The sequence below is a fragment of the Coturnix japonica genome, chromosome 2, assembly GCF_054131305.1.
Source record: "Coturnix japonica strain WE chromosome 2, WE-NBRP24, whole genome shotgun sequence".
Classification (NCBI taxonomy): Eukaryota; Metazoa; Chordata; class Aves; order Galliformes; family Phasianidae; genus Coturnix; species Coturnix japonica.
Window position 1 is genome coordinate 37,550,090 of NC_140664.1, and position 19,410 is coordinate 37,569,499.

Sequence of the window (19,410 nt, forward strand, 5' to 3'; positions counted from 1 at the left end):
ATGGCTGCATTTCCAAAAAGCAGAGGCCATAATAAAAGCAAACAGTGGTCAGACATCCTGCCTGTGCCACAGGACCACTACCAGGCAGGCTGCTCCACCTTCCTCCTGCACCAAAAAATAGGGGAAGAGGACTGTAATAAGTGGTAAGCCCCGAATTATGGCCCCAAAAGATACTACATAGGAAATACAGTCCCACAAACTCACCATATATTTAAAAGTAATGATGTAAAACAAACACTTGCCTCTCTAAATGCCTGTTTATTATTATGGCTGATCAAATGAAAGGACGCGCTGACGTTTTCCTTTAGGTATCCACTGTACAATGACATTTTGGAGGAGTGTGAATGATGCATTTATTCCACAGTAGCTTTGCCTTGCCAACTAGCAAGTATTCTCCAGATGCTTTTGGGAAGATCCATGCCATCAAGAAGCACACCTTGCCACCTTCATGTACTTCACTATAAATGGGTAAGGCACATTATTACTAATGTGGACTGTTCATTACATCTTAAGGTTCAAAAAGCATGAAACCACCTTCTGTTTTTCTCCTCTATTTCACAACAAATTCATCCCTCCCTTGAAAAAGCAGCACACAAGAACTTCAGCAGTATTTCGGAGCACAACGTTTTAAACACCAGTTCAAGATTGCTAGCAAATTTTCACATGCACTTTGAAGAACAGTTGCTATATTTGGATTCTGAGCTTTGTTCCACACACAACTGGTTGACAATGATGCTCTACTTTGCAAGACATGCAAACACAGTTTTGAGGGGAAAAAAAGTCAAACATTTGCTAACAGCAGCACATACAGATCCTGCCCAATGAACACCACACAAATTAAGGAGAAGAAATTTCAAATGCTGGCATGGAAATTAAGTTACCAAAAAGAAACGCAGCACAATAAAACAAATTGCTGGGCAAATGCTGATCAGACAGTGATGTCTGCAAAATAAGGCAACCCTTCCAGAGGAGAGTAAGCAGCTGTGTACTAAAATCTTCCTCACGTAACAGAACAGCTTAGGGAAGGCTTTCAGCTTCTTACAGTCGCCAAAAACACTGTAACATTCCATACGGAGTTGCATACCGCCTTGTTCCAGCGTGAGCAGAAAGGATATCCAAGACACTTAAGACCACTGCAGGAGTATGTTTCAGTCATCTCACACCCTGGTGTCAGAGTTCAGGTCAGCTCTCTCCACCACTGTTTTTTTCTATGCAAAATGCGTCTGCTTACAGCTGGATATGCGGATTAGTACAGATACAAACAGATCAAGTACAGACAAGGGTGAAAACTTGATGATGCAGGATGACCTTGTATCACATATGACCAAGTGACCAACCAGACCTTTTTCACACCATCAATAAGACAGCCTCTTAAGCCATGTAATAGTTTGAGTGCTTCTCGCTCTCTCGAGTTTATGCTGCAATTTTCCCAAAAATTCACATCTCAGAACTGCACGAATCCATTACTTTATCTGGTTATAGATATTAGCGTCAACGTAACAAAAGATTTAATGGCATCAGAATTATTCAAATGAAATTCAAGTAGAAAAACACTGCAGTGCGCTTCAACCAAACCAACAAACCATCGCAAATGATACATCGTACATATACAGACAAGAGGTAGCTGCCAGCTGTGGTTCCACTAATTCTACAAGTGTCAAATTTGTCAAAAAAAAAAAAAAAAAGCATTAAAAAAAATAAATTTCTCCATTGAAAGCAAAGAACATCTAGTTTATTGCCTTTAGAGGTTCTTTACATGAGAGATCAGCAAAGGCATATCAAACAAAAGCTACCTGGCTGTTGATGGCTTTTGATTAAGAATAAAACCTAGAATGCAAAGTCAACTTAATCCTGCTGTCAGATGTTCTCACAAAAATAAACAAACACATCTTCCAAGACGGGTCTCATTTCCAACAGGACACTGTTAGCTTGCTTTCGTAAGAGAAATCAGTAACAGAACCCAAACCATCTCACCAGGAAAAACATATTGAAAACTCAGACGAACATTTTTAAGAGGCAACGGGTGTTCTAAGTAGGACAGTGAGGCACACGACACATGAAACGCAGATGAAGATATGACGATCTTTAGCATATTTGTGGGGTTGTTTTTTTATTAAAGCTTCCAGAAGATTCCTTCTCTGTGTGTTTGAGAAGTGGCAAAGGTGGAACAGACAAGAAAAAAAGAGAAGAAACATAAAAGAAGGAACGATGCAAGAATGCATGAATTGAGGTAACAACTGCCAAAGCATGACAGAGACCTGAGAGACTTCAGAAATATGGTCTGAAAACTACTCAGAGGTCAAGTAAGTCACTTGAGAAACGTGCTCATTTCTCAAAAGATTCTGGAGGGGAGGCTTAGGGGAGTCTGTTAGATGAGATATTTGCTTTTGGTTCAAGGAGGGGAGGCTGTTTGGTTGTTTTTCTTTCTTTACATGCACAATACAAGTCTGTATAAAGAAGTGGTAGTGGAGATGAAAGAAGTTACTCTGCAGCAACAGAAATACCTTGACCTCTAAAGTAAACTGAGCATACAAAAGGTGCATGTAAAACCAGCAGCAATATCACGTTTGGCTTTCCACTACTTTTGCAAGTTACTGTACATATAATACATCACTGTTATAGAAATGGCACAGCCTCAGACACTTTCCACATTTTATTTACATTTTAAGACTAACTTTAATCTCAATCACATATCCATACATTTCCTTTGTTTCACTAAAACTTAAATGCATGGTTTATTAGAACAAAGACTGTAAACAAATATTTGCCATGTCCGATACATGTAACACACAGGAGCTGCTTAACAGAAATTAATCCCCCCATTTTATAAATACAGGTATGAAAACAATCCTGAACATACTTTGTGACACTACTAGTAGTCGGTACCCACACCCTTGCAAAATTAAACAAGATGAGCAACGGTATTCACTGTACCTGCTACTTTAAAACAAATTTTAACTGCAGCTCTTTTACTAAGCAAGATGGATAAAGCATGCCATTTATATTTTGCCTTCTCAAGAGATTATTTTCAGAAACATATATTATTCCATAGCAACCTGACACTTCCTGTCATGCTTTCATCTTGTAAAACCTGAATTCCAATTTTAGGCTATTTCAGGCTTATGCTTAAATGACAGTGCCTTGGTAAGAGAAAAAAATAATTGTGCTGCCTTTTTCTCCCATAGTGCCTGAAAACATATTGGGCATACATATATTATATATATTCTTACAAATGTCCAGGTCATGTATACCAGCTGAAATTCTTTTAATGTGTGGGTGCTTGCATTGTGAGATTTAATCAAGACATTAACATGAGTAGAAGGTTGTTGTTTTAAGACAGAAGTTTGAGAATCAGCTAAAATTAATTGTTGTAAGTTTGTCCTTCTGGAGGTTGTGGAAGCTTCATATTTTCTTTGGACATCATTAGACGTCTTAGCTCTTGAAGTACAACTTTAATGCTATAAGAATTTTGCCATTTTGCTAACACTGGTATGCTCCGTGCATCCACCTGGAAAGAGAAGAGAGAGTTGTAAGTTATCATGAAATAGGTCATTGACCTAATGGTTCTAAGAAGGAGTCAAAACATTCTCTGACAATTTCTGTGTGGTATAAAGTCCCCACGTTCATAATATAGTTTTTAGGAAAATAAACTACAATAAATAAATACACTTGCACACAGCTACAGATTTTGCAATAAGACCCATGCAGGTGGATCCCTCCATCTGTGCTGAAATTAACATTAGTGAGAACAAAAAGGATGGGGTGAGTGGGAGAGAAAGTCAGCAAATGGTTCAATGCTAAATTGGTGCCACACCTTCTTACCAATTTGTCTCAAATGACTCAAAAAAATCACCTTCATTAATCCAATATATACACTTGAGTTTTCCTTAGCTCCTTAAAAACACTGATATGCAAGCACACCTCTCTAAAGGAAAATTTCCCTTGCTTCAAGTATGAGTTTGTGATCATTCCGTACTGATACTATGTGGTGCTTCTGATATACCCAGTATCAGTACATATGCTAAGAAATGGCCTGCATTACTTGAATCATGATGTTTAGCTATTTATTAGTTCCTTGCATTGTTCTTACAGTAAATCATTTAATAGAGCTGCAAAGATTATTGTACATCACTTACATGTGGACTTTCCCTATTCATTTATTAAACCTGTGGGATTACACAATCACAGCACAACAGAACGGTTTCCATAGGTAAGTGCAAGTCAACAACTGAAAATCAGCTTGTAAACTGTTTTGGCAGCAGGTAATTCCTGGCCACTTAGGCCTACACAGAGCAGAGCATCCTAAGAAGATCTTAGGGAGCCCACTGCTGTGGACAGCAAAGGAGCCCCAAGGGCAAGAATGGGTTGATCACACAGTACTGAGTTCCATTGCCACAGTGTATTGCAGGCAGGCCATGAGGCTATAAAAGTGCTGAAAACTCACTGATTTGTAAATGTAGGCATCATGAAGCTTCTTTTCTCCTTTCCATTAGAACAAAAACCAAAAACCTCCACTGGCCTCAGAAAGAATTCCAGCAGAGGCATTTTCTTTCTAGGCTGTTCAAGTTGAGGCTATTTTCAGAACACCAAAAGATGAGACTAAATCTTTTTGTAAGAGGAAACTGATGCCAAAGCTTAACAACATGCAGCGTAGGTAGCAATATCAAGAAAATTCTCCCTCTCTCCAGGCACTTTTTTCCTGCAGCAGTGCTACTGTGTATCACCATCTCAGATGAGCTGTGAAATGTTTGCGGGTCTTCTTTGTGATGAGAAGTGATAGTGGACAGGATCCTTGATCCAGTTCACAGCCCAGCACTTCTCTTTGCACAAAGAAGGTTCTGCATAGAGCTCCTTATATAGCCAACACAGCTGCAAAAGACCTCACATCATCAAACCACAGTATAAAAGGCAGTAAGATTAATACATAATTTATAAATGTTTGTAATAAGTAAGAAAGGAGATCAAAAGGAAAGTTATCTTATGCATCAAGATCGTGGCAGTTTGAAATAATCAGTGAGTCTATAGGCTTACACAGAAAGGTTTTCAAAGTAACATTAGTGGTAGAATCCTAGAAAGGCTTGGGTTGGAATGGATCATCTAGTTTTAACCTCCCTGACATGGGCAAGGCTGCGACCCACTAGATCACTAGTCAGACCATGGTGGTAATTCCTGGATTACTTCCTCTTCTTTTGACAGAAGTATTTGCTTTAGTGTGGTAGATAAAAGAAGCAATACCTCAATAGAATAATCTTTTAACTGGAAAATGGGTTTTATTTCCTTAAAAAAGCAGACTGTTAGATGAAAGAAAACGGGAAAAACTCAAGAGATCACCATATTGCAAAGCAGCAGCTCAATCAAATAATGCCTCCACTAGCCATATTCTTAGTTGGGAAGCACAAAGATCCTACAGATCTCCTCCTCTGCAGTCCTTCTAAATAAGATTAAAGCAAGACTCACCAGACCTTGTGCCCAACCACCTGGACCCAATGAACTAGGAATAACATTAATTTCGGAAGTTAGAACAGTAGATCTCACTACTGAAAAATGTTCTCCATATAGAGAACACAGTGAGAAATGCACTAGACCACCGTTACTACTGATAAAGATCCTCTGGAAACTGAAGAAAAAAGAAATCATCATAGTGGTTACACATCCTGGTAGCAGATGAAATGAGTGCTCAGATCATATGTTCACTTTGCATTTTGTCGCAGATGATTAATAAGTTATTTTTCCCTACACATGCACGCACACACTCATCACCACTTGCTAATACTTCTCTGCAGCTTACCTACCATCCTCTTTAGCAAAACAGAACAAAATATGAGTACTCCCCAATTGCTCTGGTCTATGCCCTTTGACAGACCAGTAATTTAAACAATTTCCATGTTGGCCTGAAATACAACACCCTCAGTAGCTGAGGAGAAATCACACATCACTGATCTCCCTGAAAACCAGTCATCTCCCCAAGAAAACCAGAGGAAAAGAAGTAAAGGTAAATGAGCTAAAACAGAAACTTTCCAGCTTCTGTGCCAGGAGAAATGTGCACTTTGGGGGGACAAGCTCATGCGGTAATTAACTTTAGAAAACCACCAGTAGGCCAGTATGAGAAAGAACAGAAAGTTTAGTTTTCAGAAGGTTAAAAAAAGAAAACTTAGTATTTGTACACATAAAGACTGAGTTAGCAAAAAGCAGACGGAAAGGCAGTTGCTCTGGGACTCCCCCAGTGAACATCTGCCTTCAGCCTTGCAATTCCGCTCCAAACTATCTTTCTTTTCCATGATTCTCCTCAACTTTACTTTTTTAGTCTACATCAAGTTTGAACTCAGCCTCACAGCACTTAGTGATCAGTCATCAATAAGGTTCTACATAGACTGGCTACATTGGAATATGATCACTTCAAAGTAAGCTTTCTTCAGCTTTTCTTTTTGGCTGGGAATTCGTAATAGTAAGCTAACAGACTGTAGACTGCCTATGAATGCTTTCTGAGTAAGGACTGCTGCAACATTAACATTTTGCTGCTGTTTATCTCAAGCCTCTTTTTGCAAGTCACCAACTTTTTTGATGACATCTTGCAGCAGTGAAGATTTTGGCTCGGAAATAGCACTGCAGGATGTATTTCCCATTTAGACAGTAGGCAATAAATTCACTTTATGAAGAAAAACACTAAGATACTTGGAAGGCTGACGCAAACTATGTAACATTCAAATCACACAAGAGCTTCTTAGTAATTCTGAAGTATGCATCTGTTCTATATAAGAGGAAGAAATTTCTAGATGGCATAAAAGCTGTGGGGGTACACAACTGCCCATCTAACTGAAAGAAAAGGAGAAATTATATATATCACTTCACTAAATTACTGGAATCAAACCAAATAATTCTCCAAAATGCTATAAAGTATTGGGGATTCATAATTTTCTCAATAACTTTAGGAAAACTTAAAGCAGCAGCAAACTGCTTAGTTTACAATAAACACACACAAAGCAATAACCGGATAGCATTTGACAGAATTATAGTTGACAGAGGCCCAAGTGAATTTATGAGTAACAAGGATTTCCAGCTGTAAGTTTTTGTGATGCAAACCCTGCAAGACAGACTGCTAAAAAACACTCTCACAGACTCACAAATTAGACATCTCCAAAAGACCATGGGAAAATAAATAGCATGCCAGAATGCAACCTGCATTTCATCAATACAGGATACAAAATTTTCCAAGAGAAAAGAGTCTGCAGCATTAAGAACAATAACCTAAATACAGTTTCACAACAGTGACACCATTAGCACAGAAAAGCATTTTGTCCAGCCCTACATAAGTACTTGGGCTAGCTTTTCAGAACTTAGTACCCCAGTCCTGTATGCAAACACAGTAGCTTCACAGGCAAACTGAAAAGCAGAAAACCACAAACTATAACTTGCAAATAAGAAACACAATTTCAAAGGGAGATTCAATGAAGCTAAGTTAGGCCTTCTGATACAAAATACTCCTAAATCAGCCCTCGCCTTTTCTACACTGTCTCTGTAAGTAAAAATATTCCAATTGTAAGTAAGAATAAACTCAATACACATACCTGCACTTCAATGCAAAACATAGAAGCAATTTAGGACTAGCTTTCTTAGGTTAAAGTTAACTCCAGTACATACCCATCACTCCCATCCACCAGTCACACTTAAAAGAAATTATCACCCTTTAAGCTCATGCTGGGGACTCTGCCACGAGCAGTAACTGGCACAGTTACTTTGTATACTTTATCACTGCCAAAAACGTTTTCAGTATTACTATAATATCACCATGGCAACATTTTTGTTGCTGTTTATCTTGGGTTTCTATTCTACAAGTCATTAATATTTTTTATGACATCTACAAGCAATGTGATCAAAGGATGGTCATGAGTGAACAAGGAGGATGCAGAAACATGGATAACAGAGCTTGTCTGAAGTCAAAACTGTCACTTCCAATCAATCAAAGTATGCAGCGTACCACTTATGATCTATTATATGAAAGAATCAGTGGGAGAGCAGCTTCAAATAGACAAGAAAATTTTTGGCTTAACCAAAAATGAAAAAGTAGGTTGGAGCAAAGCCAAGCAAAGTCAGTTCTTCGTCAGAATTCCAGTTCTGTCCTCTCCTCTGTAAAACGCACACTCAGTTTATCTGACATACCTGGCACAATTCTTAGTGAGAACAATGGCAAAACAAGTTAAAAGACAAGAAATCGGGACAAAGGTACATAAAAATCACATAACGAATTTTAAATTCATTAGTGCTGTAAACTTTTAATGTAAAAAGTACAACCCAGTCCTACTGAAATCCACGAAACACATATAGGTATGCATCTGCACAGCAAATCCTTCATAAAGTATACTATCTCCTAGAACCATTGAGGTAAGATTGAATGAAGTTTTGCTGCAAGCTTTTAAATGCATTAGAATCGAATTTTCCTGTAGCAATGACTGAATTTTATCAGTGCTTTTAAAACCACCATTCAAACTTCCGGTCCCAATATTCAGCCCATTTCTCAACAGGCTGAGGGAGTCCAGACTTCTCCAAACACAAGCTCCAAGCAGATGGACTCAGTAAACACAAGCTTTCGGGCTCTGCAGGCCTGAAATTTTGCTTCTGGAAACCAGCAGCTATGTTCTCAGGCATGCACAAATGAATTAACAACAACATACTTCTTCACTGATTCAAAATAATACATGTTACAAGGAGAAGGAACGAAAATAATATTATAAACATACCAAAAGCTCTACTGCATTCCAGATTGGCAGCTTTGGCTGGTCACAACCTCTTAATAAACACAGATACTGAGATTATAAGCTACAGCTGGAATAAAGAGCAACAGCCGGTTTGTAGATAGCAACTGTAATAGGATCTGCAGACAGAGTTGGGTTGTTGAGTATGCAGGAAGAAATTTCAAACCCCCTTTAAACTATTGCTGAGGTGTTAGTTCACTGGCTTTGGTGATCAGCACATTTGTAAGGCCTACAACAGCTCAAACACACTGCTAAGAATGTAATTTATTGCAAATGGATTTTCAGTATGTAAGTGGTTACAATCTATATTAAAAGACTTTAAGACTGAAGCTTAAAAATAATCTCAGATTTTAATAAATCCACTATAAAGAAAATAGGCGTTTAAACACATCAGTTCATTACAAGGGAGTTACATCCAGAATATGATTCAGGCAGAAACACTTCCATCTGTAATTAATGGAAATATCAGATCAAGTTTGGATACTAAAACAAACTTTACTAATTAAAAAATGGTCTTTAGAACAGCGTTCCTGTTAGGATAGAATCCAATGCCATTTTTACAAGAGCAATCCACGGAAAATACATGGCTTAAACATTATTTTTTCTGTGCAAAATTAAAATCTTCAATTTTATTTCAGAGAAACAACAGTTTCAGGATTACAAATAATGCTTGTCTCACTGATAAGCCACTGAGAGCCACTAAAACACTGTAAACACCTAAAGATTTAAACATGTGCAATAGGCGACCAAAATTTCATTTAAACAAGTACTTCATACTGTAAAATAGAAATAGGAAAACTCCTTCCAACATGTATAATCCTCATCTGGGATAGAAAAGAGTTTGTAGTACAGATTGATAATATGGTTGGTCTTACCATTTCAACTTACCATTCCATTGGAATTATTTATTCCATTCATATTAATTTTAGTTACAAATCTAACTGTAGGAGGTGCTTCTGGATATTTAGGTCCACACTCTACTTTCAGACTGTATATTCTGTTTTCATAGTTTGTCTAGAAAGCAAAAAGACAGACTAATGCACCTTACTGAAAGCTGAATATTGACAACATCACAAAAAGTAAAGGCAAGAGGAATAAAGACATAAGAAATAGTTAAATTCGTTATTATTATGTACTAGTTGATAATGTTGGATTACTGATATCCCACTGTTTTGGTTACATCAATGAGCTGATCAATTTGTATAAATTCAACTATTAATTGACAGTACCATACAAAAGCTTTTAAAAGAATAATTTCTTTTAATTCACAATTACTCCATTTGCATTGCCAAAGCACATTTGGCACAGCAGGGAGCTGAGGAAAGAAAATAACCTTTAGAGAAAACAAAAAGGAAATAAGGAAAGATAAAGGTGAGAACAACCTTTACAACAAATAAAAAAGAACAAATAAAAAAGAAGATGAAAATAGTATGCATAAAAAACCCACATTCTAGAAGTAAGTAGCACTCCAGAAAATATCCAAGACTGTCATTGCTGAGAATTTTTAAGCAAGGAAATACTTCAGAGATGAATAAAATCAAGAAATGGCCATTTAAAGCTTGGTTTGCCAAAGAATTTATTAACTTCAGGCAGTGTAATTAGGTGACAGCTCGTTTGCAGAAGACACCTCTCCTAAATGACTGTGGAAGAGTTCATTAACAGTTTATTCCTGTCTGTTTCTAAGCATATATTGAGAAAATCCAGTCAGAAACAAATACAATTCCAACTCTTTTTTCTTGGCAAGTAGGTTATGCATAATAAAATGCATCAGCATCTCTACTGGTCACTGATGCACATGCATCTGTGCTCCAAAAGGAATACAAACCCAGTTCCTACACGAAGTCTACAGCTAAAGTGAACCTGCAGCAAAAAGATGCTTCCAAACTTTCAAAAAGTACCACCTGCAAGTTGTTCCGCATCAGCCAGCTGTCACTCACTCCAAGTAGAAGAATCAGCTTCAACGTCAAATTATCAACAGTTCACCCTGTGTCCAACTAAATGGCAGCACTGAAATCGTGCCGCTGAAGGATCCTAACTGTGTTCTGTTATTTCAAGAAGCTACAGATGGACCAACAACTGGGCCAGAAAGAAACAAAGGGAAACAGGATACCTTTCTATAAAGAAAGGATTTTCTAATATTATTACCTACTACAAGCAGGAGGCCCAACAACACTAATCTTCTCCTGCTACAGAAAATATATGTGCTACCACATTTCAGAGAAGAATGCGGTCAGTTATAGTGAAAACAGGCTGAAATGTACATCCATTGCTCACAACAGTGAAAACTCCTGAAAATGACACTCATTCACATTCCCTTATTCCTATCCAGGCAGCTTCCCAATTTTGCTGTGTTTTTCCAATTGACACTTAACCGTAAGTCAAAAGTCCATAACCAGCTTTCCAAAAAGTTTCAAAAGCATTTTTTCATGGTCAGAAAATTGTTTCCTCTTATTCAAGACAAATTTCTCCTTCCCCTTCCTTGCTGATTCACCTTGCAAATCAAGTAAGAAAACACTGATAAGTAATTCCTTGAACAGCTCCAGAGATTGGTATATGAAGAACTGGGGGAAGCATTAGTAACTTCCCCTGTGCTCTGCCAAGCTGCACACTGTCTACTTAACTCAACCAAAAACATCCATCTTCTATAAACCTCACAACTGGATGTGCAGTTCTTTTCACTGAGGTACCATCCTGGTTTGACAGCTGGTGGCTTTTACTATCCGTGGTCTCCACATACTGAAATTCTTTCTACTATAAGCAAGAATTATGGTTGGACTGGGTAATCTTGTTGGTCTTTTCCAACCTTGGTGATTCTATGATTCTATTCTAAGACTGCAATTCTCTAACGTAGTCCAGAATATTACTTGCTTGCACTCTTTTACATAGAAAGTCAGGAAAAAAATAAAAGACAATATAATTTGACTGGAACTTAAACTGTATCCCAGTAGATTGGTTTTTTGTATTGTTTTGTAACAAAAGCCTTTAGCCTCCTACATAATCATCACTTCCTTCAAAGGTGCTTTAAGGATCTGCTTTAGGGGAAACCAGAGACCAGATGGACAGTTCTGGAAACTATTAGAAATTTTCTTCTAAATAGATTTGAATATTGTGACTCCACAGAAGCTAGTATCCAGGCATACCCATGTTATGGTTGTACTTTAAATTGGTCCTGTCTCAAATGCATCCAAGTCTCAGGAGCTCCATACAATTATGCAGATATTCTAAACAGACTGCTGCATGTTACAGCTAATTGGCATCCAAAAGGAGCTTGAATTACATTGAATGTATCTCTGGAACTCATTATCTTCACTGAGGTCAAATTCTGATCTCAGTTCTTGTCTTGGATAAGTCAATAAGCCCTCCAGCACCAGAGGAGGCACAAGACATTAAACTCATGTTAGCAGTGAAAGATGTGTTAACTTAGAGCCACTGGAAGTAAACTCACTTAAAGTCTTAAACAGTGATCCTTTGTATCATATTAACTCATAAGAAAGCTTGTACAAAAGTTACGCGTTAGGTAAAGATGTATCCATTCATACCAGGTAAGGCTGATACTCAGACATCAGGGATGATTACATCTCTTGAAGGCTTTCAGCACAGGTGATGTTTTATTGTACTTAAAATGTCAGAAGGATTTGATTATTTTTCTTATTATCATATGTTTTACCCTATTAATAGCAACTAACAACTGTCTGTTCTTCAAGAACACATGATTCAAGAAGATTGCATAAATTGCAATGCTGAAAGTCTACGATACATCTTTGCTACAGAACAGAAACTACTGGGCACATATGTTAAACCATGGAAAGAAATATACCCTGTTTACTGCACTGTCACTGTACATTTATGGGCAGTAATGATAGAAATACAGACTAAGTATACTTCTAACTCAGTAAAAAGTGTAAAAACACAACTAGACAGTTGCAGAAACATGTACTAGACTGGAAGCTAGATTGAAAATACTAACATGCCAGAAAGCAATGACTTTTAACGTGACTTTACAGTATTTCAGAACTACAACATTCATTGAATTCTACATCACCTTTTAACTAATTCCCTTATAGTGTAGAAAGTAATCTTTTTCTGTTGGCATTTTGTAGTGCCTGAAGCATTTTATTGTCACGCTTACCCTCGGTGGCCCAATAATCATGCCTGTCCACCTGGTGAGTGTCATATCTTCATCATCTTCAAGGCCCCAGCTTACTGTACCATCACCTACTCCCTTCTGCCCTTCTTCAAGTTCTTCCAACAAGCGAAAATTACGAGGTACTTTAACTACAGAAAAAAAAAAAAAAAAAAGAAGAAAAAAAAAAAAGGAAGAATGTAATTAATACTGGTTGCATCAAGAAAAAGATAAACAATTTCACTGCTTATATATGGTATGCACTGGCAATCACTGAATGTATTTTCAAAGCATAAAGAACGTTCCCCGTCTGAACTTATTTAGCACTCAAGTTATTCTAAAGCAAGTAACCACTTCTCCTGAAGCCAGTACCTCTTAAGTGTGAGTAGCACAAACTATATAAGAGAAAACAAGAGATTTCTGCTCAGTTTGCTTTGGTTTCATTCAGATTCTCCGATTTCTCCAGCACGTACTGCTTAGAGCCAAAGCATTTTAAAATCAATTAATTGCCTGTCAGGTTCTACTCAAGTACAATTCAGATTAAATATTGCAATTTCTTCCCCAACAATAATTTAAAAATGCAACACTTAACACAAATGACATTAAAATGTCATTTATGTGTGCCCCGGTGGCGCAATGGTAGGAATGCCGCCTTGCAACACCGGAGGCCCTGGGTTCGAATCCCCCTGTGGCGCAAGTGGTAGAAGTGCCGCTCTGCTACACAGGAGGCTCGAATCCCGGGGGGTTGGACTCGATGATCTCTAAGGTCCCTTCCAACCTGCACAAGACTATGATACTATGATACTATGATGATGAAAATATGTTAACTGTAAAAGAAAGACTGAAACATTTTCAAATTATTTGATTTCAAAAATAATAATCAATGAAACAAATACTTCAACAGATACTGAAAAACTAGAAACCGAGTCCCATTTAACCCAGTGATTATTATTCCCAACTAAGAGAGGAAAAAGATTAAGAAGCACAAAAACACTGATTAAGTTGCTGAAGAGAGTTAATGACGGATTCACAACAGAAAATAAAAATGTACTGCCTCTACAGAAAGCCAAGTAATACTCACTTAGCTGAACTATAATTACTGGATTTTAATGATGATATGTGGGAACAGACAGATATTGATAAGTATTAAACAAGCGGAATTGCTTTACATCTCAAACTAAAATTATATTTCAGTGCTGATAGTTGGGAACAAGGCTTGCTAACACTTGCACATGCCCTCACAGTATACTTTTATTTTCAAATGCACAGTGACGAGGTAGCAATTATTACAACTACAGTTTTCTTTCAATAAATACTAATTACTATAGATTTTACCTACAGCTTACAGATTTTTAGTAGCCACTTTAGCTATAGTGTTTCCAATGTTTTTTTGTTGTGATGTTTTTTCCCACTAGAGTACCTGTTTTTCACTAGAGAACCTGTTTTGCCATCCAAAGGGACCTCAACAAACTTGACAGGTGGGCCCATGTGAACTTAATGAGGTATAACATAGAAAAGTGGAAGGTTTTGCACTCGGGTCGGAGTAATCCCAGACACATAAACAGACTGGGAGGAAAACCCCTTGAGAGTAGCCCTGCAGAGAAGGACCTGGGGATCCTGGTGAAAAAGTGAACGTGAGCCAGCAGTGTGCTCTTGCAGCTCAGAAGGCCTATGGTGTCCTGGGCTCCATTAAGGGTGGTCAGAAGGGACAGGGAAGTGACTGTCCCTCTCTACTCTGCCCTCATGAGGCCCCATCTGGAGTTCTATGTCCAGGTCTGAGGCCCCCAATATAGGAAAGACGTGGAGCTGTTGGAGAGGGTCCAGAGGAGGGTCACAAAGATGATCAGAGCGCTGGAGCACACCCCCTACAAAGACAAGCTGAGAGAGCTGGGCTTGTTCAGCCTAGAAAAGAGAAGGCTGTGAGGCAACTTCATTGTAGCCTTCCAGTACTTAAAACAGGATTACAAACAGGAGGGTAACTTTTTACAAGGGTAGACAGTTACAGGACAAGGGGGAATGGTTTCAAGCTAAAGGAGGAAAGGTTTAGATTAGATGTCAGGGTAAGTTCTTCATTGAAAGAGTGGTGAGATGCTGGAACTGGCTGCCCAGTGAGGTTCTGGACGCCCCATCCCTGGGGGTGTCCAAGGCCAGGCTGGATGGAGCCCTGAGCAGCCTGGTCTAGCACCACACGTGGAGGTTAGTGGCCATGCCTGTGACAGGGGGTTGAAACTTGGAAGGGATCCCAAGGATCATCAACTCAAGGCATTCTATGATTCCACTGAAAAAAACAAGGTACATTATAATACTAACATAAAGACTGAGTATACACAAAGTTCTTAAAGAAGTATATACTACATAGCTTGAAAAAGATGAAGGTGAAAGAAAACTGGTCCTCACATCGGTTATTTAGTCACTTAAGATTTCATGTTTGACACTACCCTAGTCTGCATTGTCAATGGTCTGTACAAAGAATTAAGAGCAAAACTTACAATATGTTATTTAGTTAATACCTACACACATGAAACAGCAGAGACAAGCACATGCTTCAGCAACTAAATAGCTTCCCTTGCATAACCACTGTTTCTTTTAAATCGTGTTTAGAAAATATTCTAAACGTTTTTTCATCAAAACGGGCTAGCAAGCATCTCCTAAAAGTTACACAAATACCCAACTTCTCCATATCCCCAGGAAAAGGCATAAGGTATAGTATAAGGACAGCGTAAGGAAATTAAGTCACTCATGTATGGCCTCAACTTCCTTCTGTCTTTGATATTACTGCCCCTGTAAGCTACATAATGAGCTATTTTAGGTTGTTAACCTAGCATAAAATTATACATTTTAGTTAGTTTCCTGAAAGCTTGACAAAATGACCCAGCTCACAAGGATCTCAGTTAAGCAGCAGCAAACACTCAGATGTAAAACTACACTTTAATGGAGCTCAGCTATTCTGGAAACTTATTTCCCTGGTAAAATTGCACATACAATTACCTGAAAGTACCAGCACAGTAGGAATCAAGGAGCAGATCCCTTCTGTACTTCAGTAGCATCCTTTTAAAAAGCTTCCCTGAAATTCATATGTTCATTCCCCTGTTCCCATCTTGACCTGATAAACTTACAGCAGATCAATGTTTTGCAGCATATGACTTCCACAGCCAGGCTGGAACAGGCTCTGACCAACCTTATCTATGTGCAGGTGTTCGTGTTCACTTACAGGGGAGTTGGACCAGATGACCTTTAAAGGTCCCTTCCAACTCTTAAGAAATCTATGATCCCGCAAATGAAGAGTTTTTGATGGGCACATGGAGCCTCATAAAGCAAAGCTTGGTGCCTCACATCTCTTTTCCCCAAATAAAATTGTGCACTTCATTTATCTTACACTTCTCCAACCTTCTTACAATAATTATTATATGATTCTCCAGTGCCTTAAACCCACCATTTCTCAGAAGCCTCGCTCTAATCAAAAAACTCCTGAGTTGCAGACTACCTCTAGAAGAAGAGCACAGAAACAACCAAACGGGCCTTAATATTTTTTCTGCTCACCTGCTGTTGCCTTCCCATGCAGCTGAGCTCAGCTGCTCACTGCCAGCAGAGGTCCCCCCTCCCACTCTTGCACTGATCGGACTCCTCAATTAGCTGCACTGGCACACTCATTTAGCAAAAAGCTATTCTTCCTGTAATAAAACCAAATCCACCCAGTTAATCAACCGAATTGACTCAGGAAGGAAGAACCCAGGTGCCTTCTTTTGCAAAACCGTGGGTGTGGGGATGAGCAGGCTGGCAAATAGAGCTTCACATATGAGACCACAGGAGATAACAAGTTCCTAGGAAATAACCCCTCAGCACTGTTGTGTTTATTGCATCATGTTACTCAGCCGTCTGTGCTCACTGATTCTCCCTGCTACCCACTGCAAGTGACAGGCTCTCCACACCAACCTCCCATCAACGCTACAAGCATGCAGCAAATGCTGCTCTGCAGTTAAATAAGAGTCAAAATGTCTAGAGGGAAAATGTACAAAAAAATTATTACCACCTACTGGGACTGAAATTCATTTAAAAACCTCCTGGAAAAAAGATGTTATAAATTAATTTAAACTACAGCAAAGATTTGTTTCCTTTCAGAAGGTGATTCAGTTCAAGAACATTTGGGTTGGAGATACAAGGAATGATTTTACACGTGAAATAGTGGGTTCATTTTAGTATGAAGAGTTCTACATTTAAGGTACCTGGTTCACATCCACAGACAAATTTTATTACTTTATTTCATTTTGATCACAGGAAGAACATAAAATCTTTCTCCATATGCAATCCTGCATTTAAGAATAGGAAAACAACCCCCTGCCCATATTTCATAAGAAATGCTCTGATTCATCAACTGATACCAGAGTGGCAGAGCTGGGCGACAACCCAATCATGAATGCTTAATGGCTAGGGGCAGCGCAGCTATTTGTATGTGAAAATACAGCTGGCTTCATCACAATTACAAATGAAACAAAAGCAACCTCCCCCGACTGCTCTCCAGTTCATCTTCAAAGCTTAACTCGCTGCAGATTTTACTGACAAGTACATCCTGACCCTCCAACACTGTAAACATCAACTGTCAAGCTGCATTTACCAAGTCTTCACAGAGCTGAAAGAAACACTTCACTTAAAAACAAACAAAACACAATAACACTCATGGTCATACGTACCATTAGTTTAATCGTGAAACTGAAGTACGGTAACTGATGCCTATTGGAAATTCGTGGAACTCACAATGAAATTAAATACCTTGGAACAAGAAGCAGAACTAGTAAAGCCAAGGACTGCCACAAAAGTAATGCCTCCTCTTTTATGATGTTGGCAGGACAATGGTAGAGGTTGAACCTTCCTGCCAACATCCCATTACATTTTGTTGCAGTGTGACAGATGGCAGCAGAGTAGTCTGACACAGAGCCTGATGGAAATGTGTATAGAGCAAAAGTATAGACCTGAATTCCCCCATGAGGAAAAAATGGCACCCACTGACACTCGTCAACACTTGCTGGATGTTTATGGAGACCCAACAGTGGATGTGGGCACCGTGATGCGGTGAGAGGTGCATTTCAGCAGTGGTGGCAACGATGTGATAGACAAACCATGTTCCAGACAGCCACGCAGACTTTAATGTGCACGGCATGCCAGCTCTTGTTTATCAATAGTGAAAACACACAGCTAATGCTGGTGACCACATTGAAAAACTGTGTTTTGTAGCTGAGAATTTGCTCTGTCAAACAGTGCTATTGTGCTCTTTATATGTGCTGTGGTTTCCATGGAAAAAAAAAAAATAGGAGGTATTACTTTTGGAGTGACCTACATAACTATTAAGGAAAGTCTACTTCCATATGTGGGCTACTTTTGTAATTGGTGGAAGTAAGAAACAGAGGACAAATTAGAAAGAAAACCTTGCGTTTAAGCTCTATCCAAAAGCTACGTAATCTGGAAGAGAAAAAAAAAAGTCAGAAAAAAGGAATCTTCAGCACCTTTTAGCAGAACCAGTAACTTTTACTGCTGCAATAGAAGAGTAAATGCAGGAAAAACATGTTGCTGCTACTGTGTCAAGACACAGCTTCACAGCTGCTAACGCCAGATCACCTACTGGTATAGATTAATAAGCATTAAAAAGACACGGAACTGCACTTCAGTCAAGTTTGACAGCACAGACTGGCTCCATTAAATCATATTTTTTAATAACTCATGCTGACAGACTCCTTTTGTGGTCATATAAATCAGTTTAAGTTTAAGTGGGCTGTGCTGATATAACCATGTCCATAGAAACAATTTTAATTGCTTTAAAAATGCATTGAAACTGCTTTAATTGAACATTCTGTTTTAAAACCGGAGAATATGAAATCCTTCAGCACTTCCTGTGTAATTTCAATGGTACTGCTTCATTTCTTGGATACTCGCAGGAATAAGTATGTTCTGGATGTCACTGTGCAGCTGTCTGTTGCTCGTCTCTATCTGCAGCTGAAGGTAAACTATGCGTCTCTACTGTTCTGTACCAAACAGAAGTGATTTTAACGACTGAAGACAACACACTCTAGATTAAGGAACTAACTTAACAAAACAGAATGCATTAAACTGAAAGATAAGACCCAGAATATTCAATTGCACCTGGAAGCCTGAACTCCCTGAACATTTGTTCAGTTCTGGGACCAGCCACGCAACAGACAGGAGGACGATAATGTAAGGGCTGGCAATAGCAGGACATGGGGAAATGGTTTTAAGTTGAAAGAGGGAAGATTTAGGTTGGATGTTACGGGGAAGTTCTTCACTAGGAGAGTGGTTAGGCCCTGGAACAGGCTGCCCAGGGAGGTTGTGGATGCCCCGTCCTTGGAGGTGTTCAAGACCAGGTTGGACGGGGCCCTGGGCAACCTGATCTAGTAAATGTGTATGTTTGGTGGCCCTGCCAGGCAGGGGGGTTGGAACTGCATGATCCTTGAGGTCCCTTCCAACCCGGGTCTTTCTGTGATCTGTGATTCTGTAATGTATGCTCCCCTCTTCTCCTTGGCCCTTACA

At 38.8% G+C, this 19,410-nt stretch overlaps 1 protein-coding gene across 5 annotated transcripts in view; it reads right to left on the reverse strand.

Moving 5' to 3' along the window:
• Positions 1-2,638: 2,638 nt before the first annotated feature.
• The window catches only part of UBE2V2 (ubiquitin conjugating enzyme E2 V2), a 30,218-nt gene continuing 13,446 nt past the window's right edge, over positions 2,639-19,410 (reverse strand). For 2 of the 5 annotated variants that reach the window (XM_015855548.3, XM_085537398.1), the window contains exons 2-4: positions 12,880-13,025; positions 9,639-9,764; positions 2,639-3,508 (exon numbers count right to left, since the gene is read on the reverse strand). In XM_015855548.3, the coding sequence (XP_015711034.2) occupies positions 3,362-3,508; positions 9,639-9,764; positions 12,880-13,025 (419 nt within the window). In that variant the 3' untranslated portion in view covers positions 2,639-3,361. Of the gene's footprint in view, positions 3,509-9,625; positions 9,765-12,879; positions 13,026-16,413; positions 16,545-19,410 lie in introns of all 5 variants that reach the window. The other 3 variants (XM_015855551.3, XM_085537397.1, XM_085537396.1) reach the window with 3 other exon arrangements.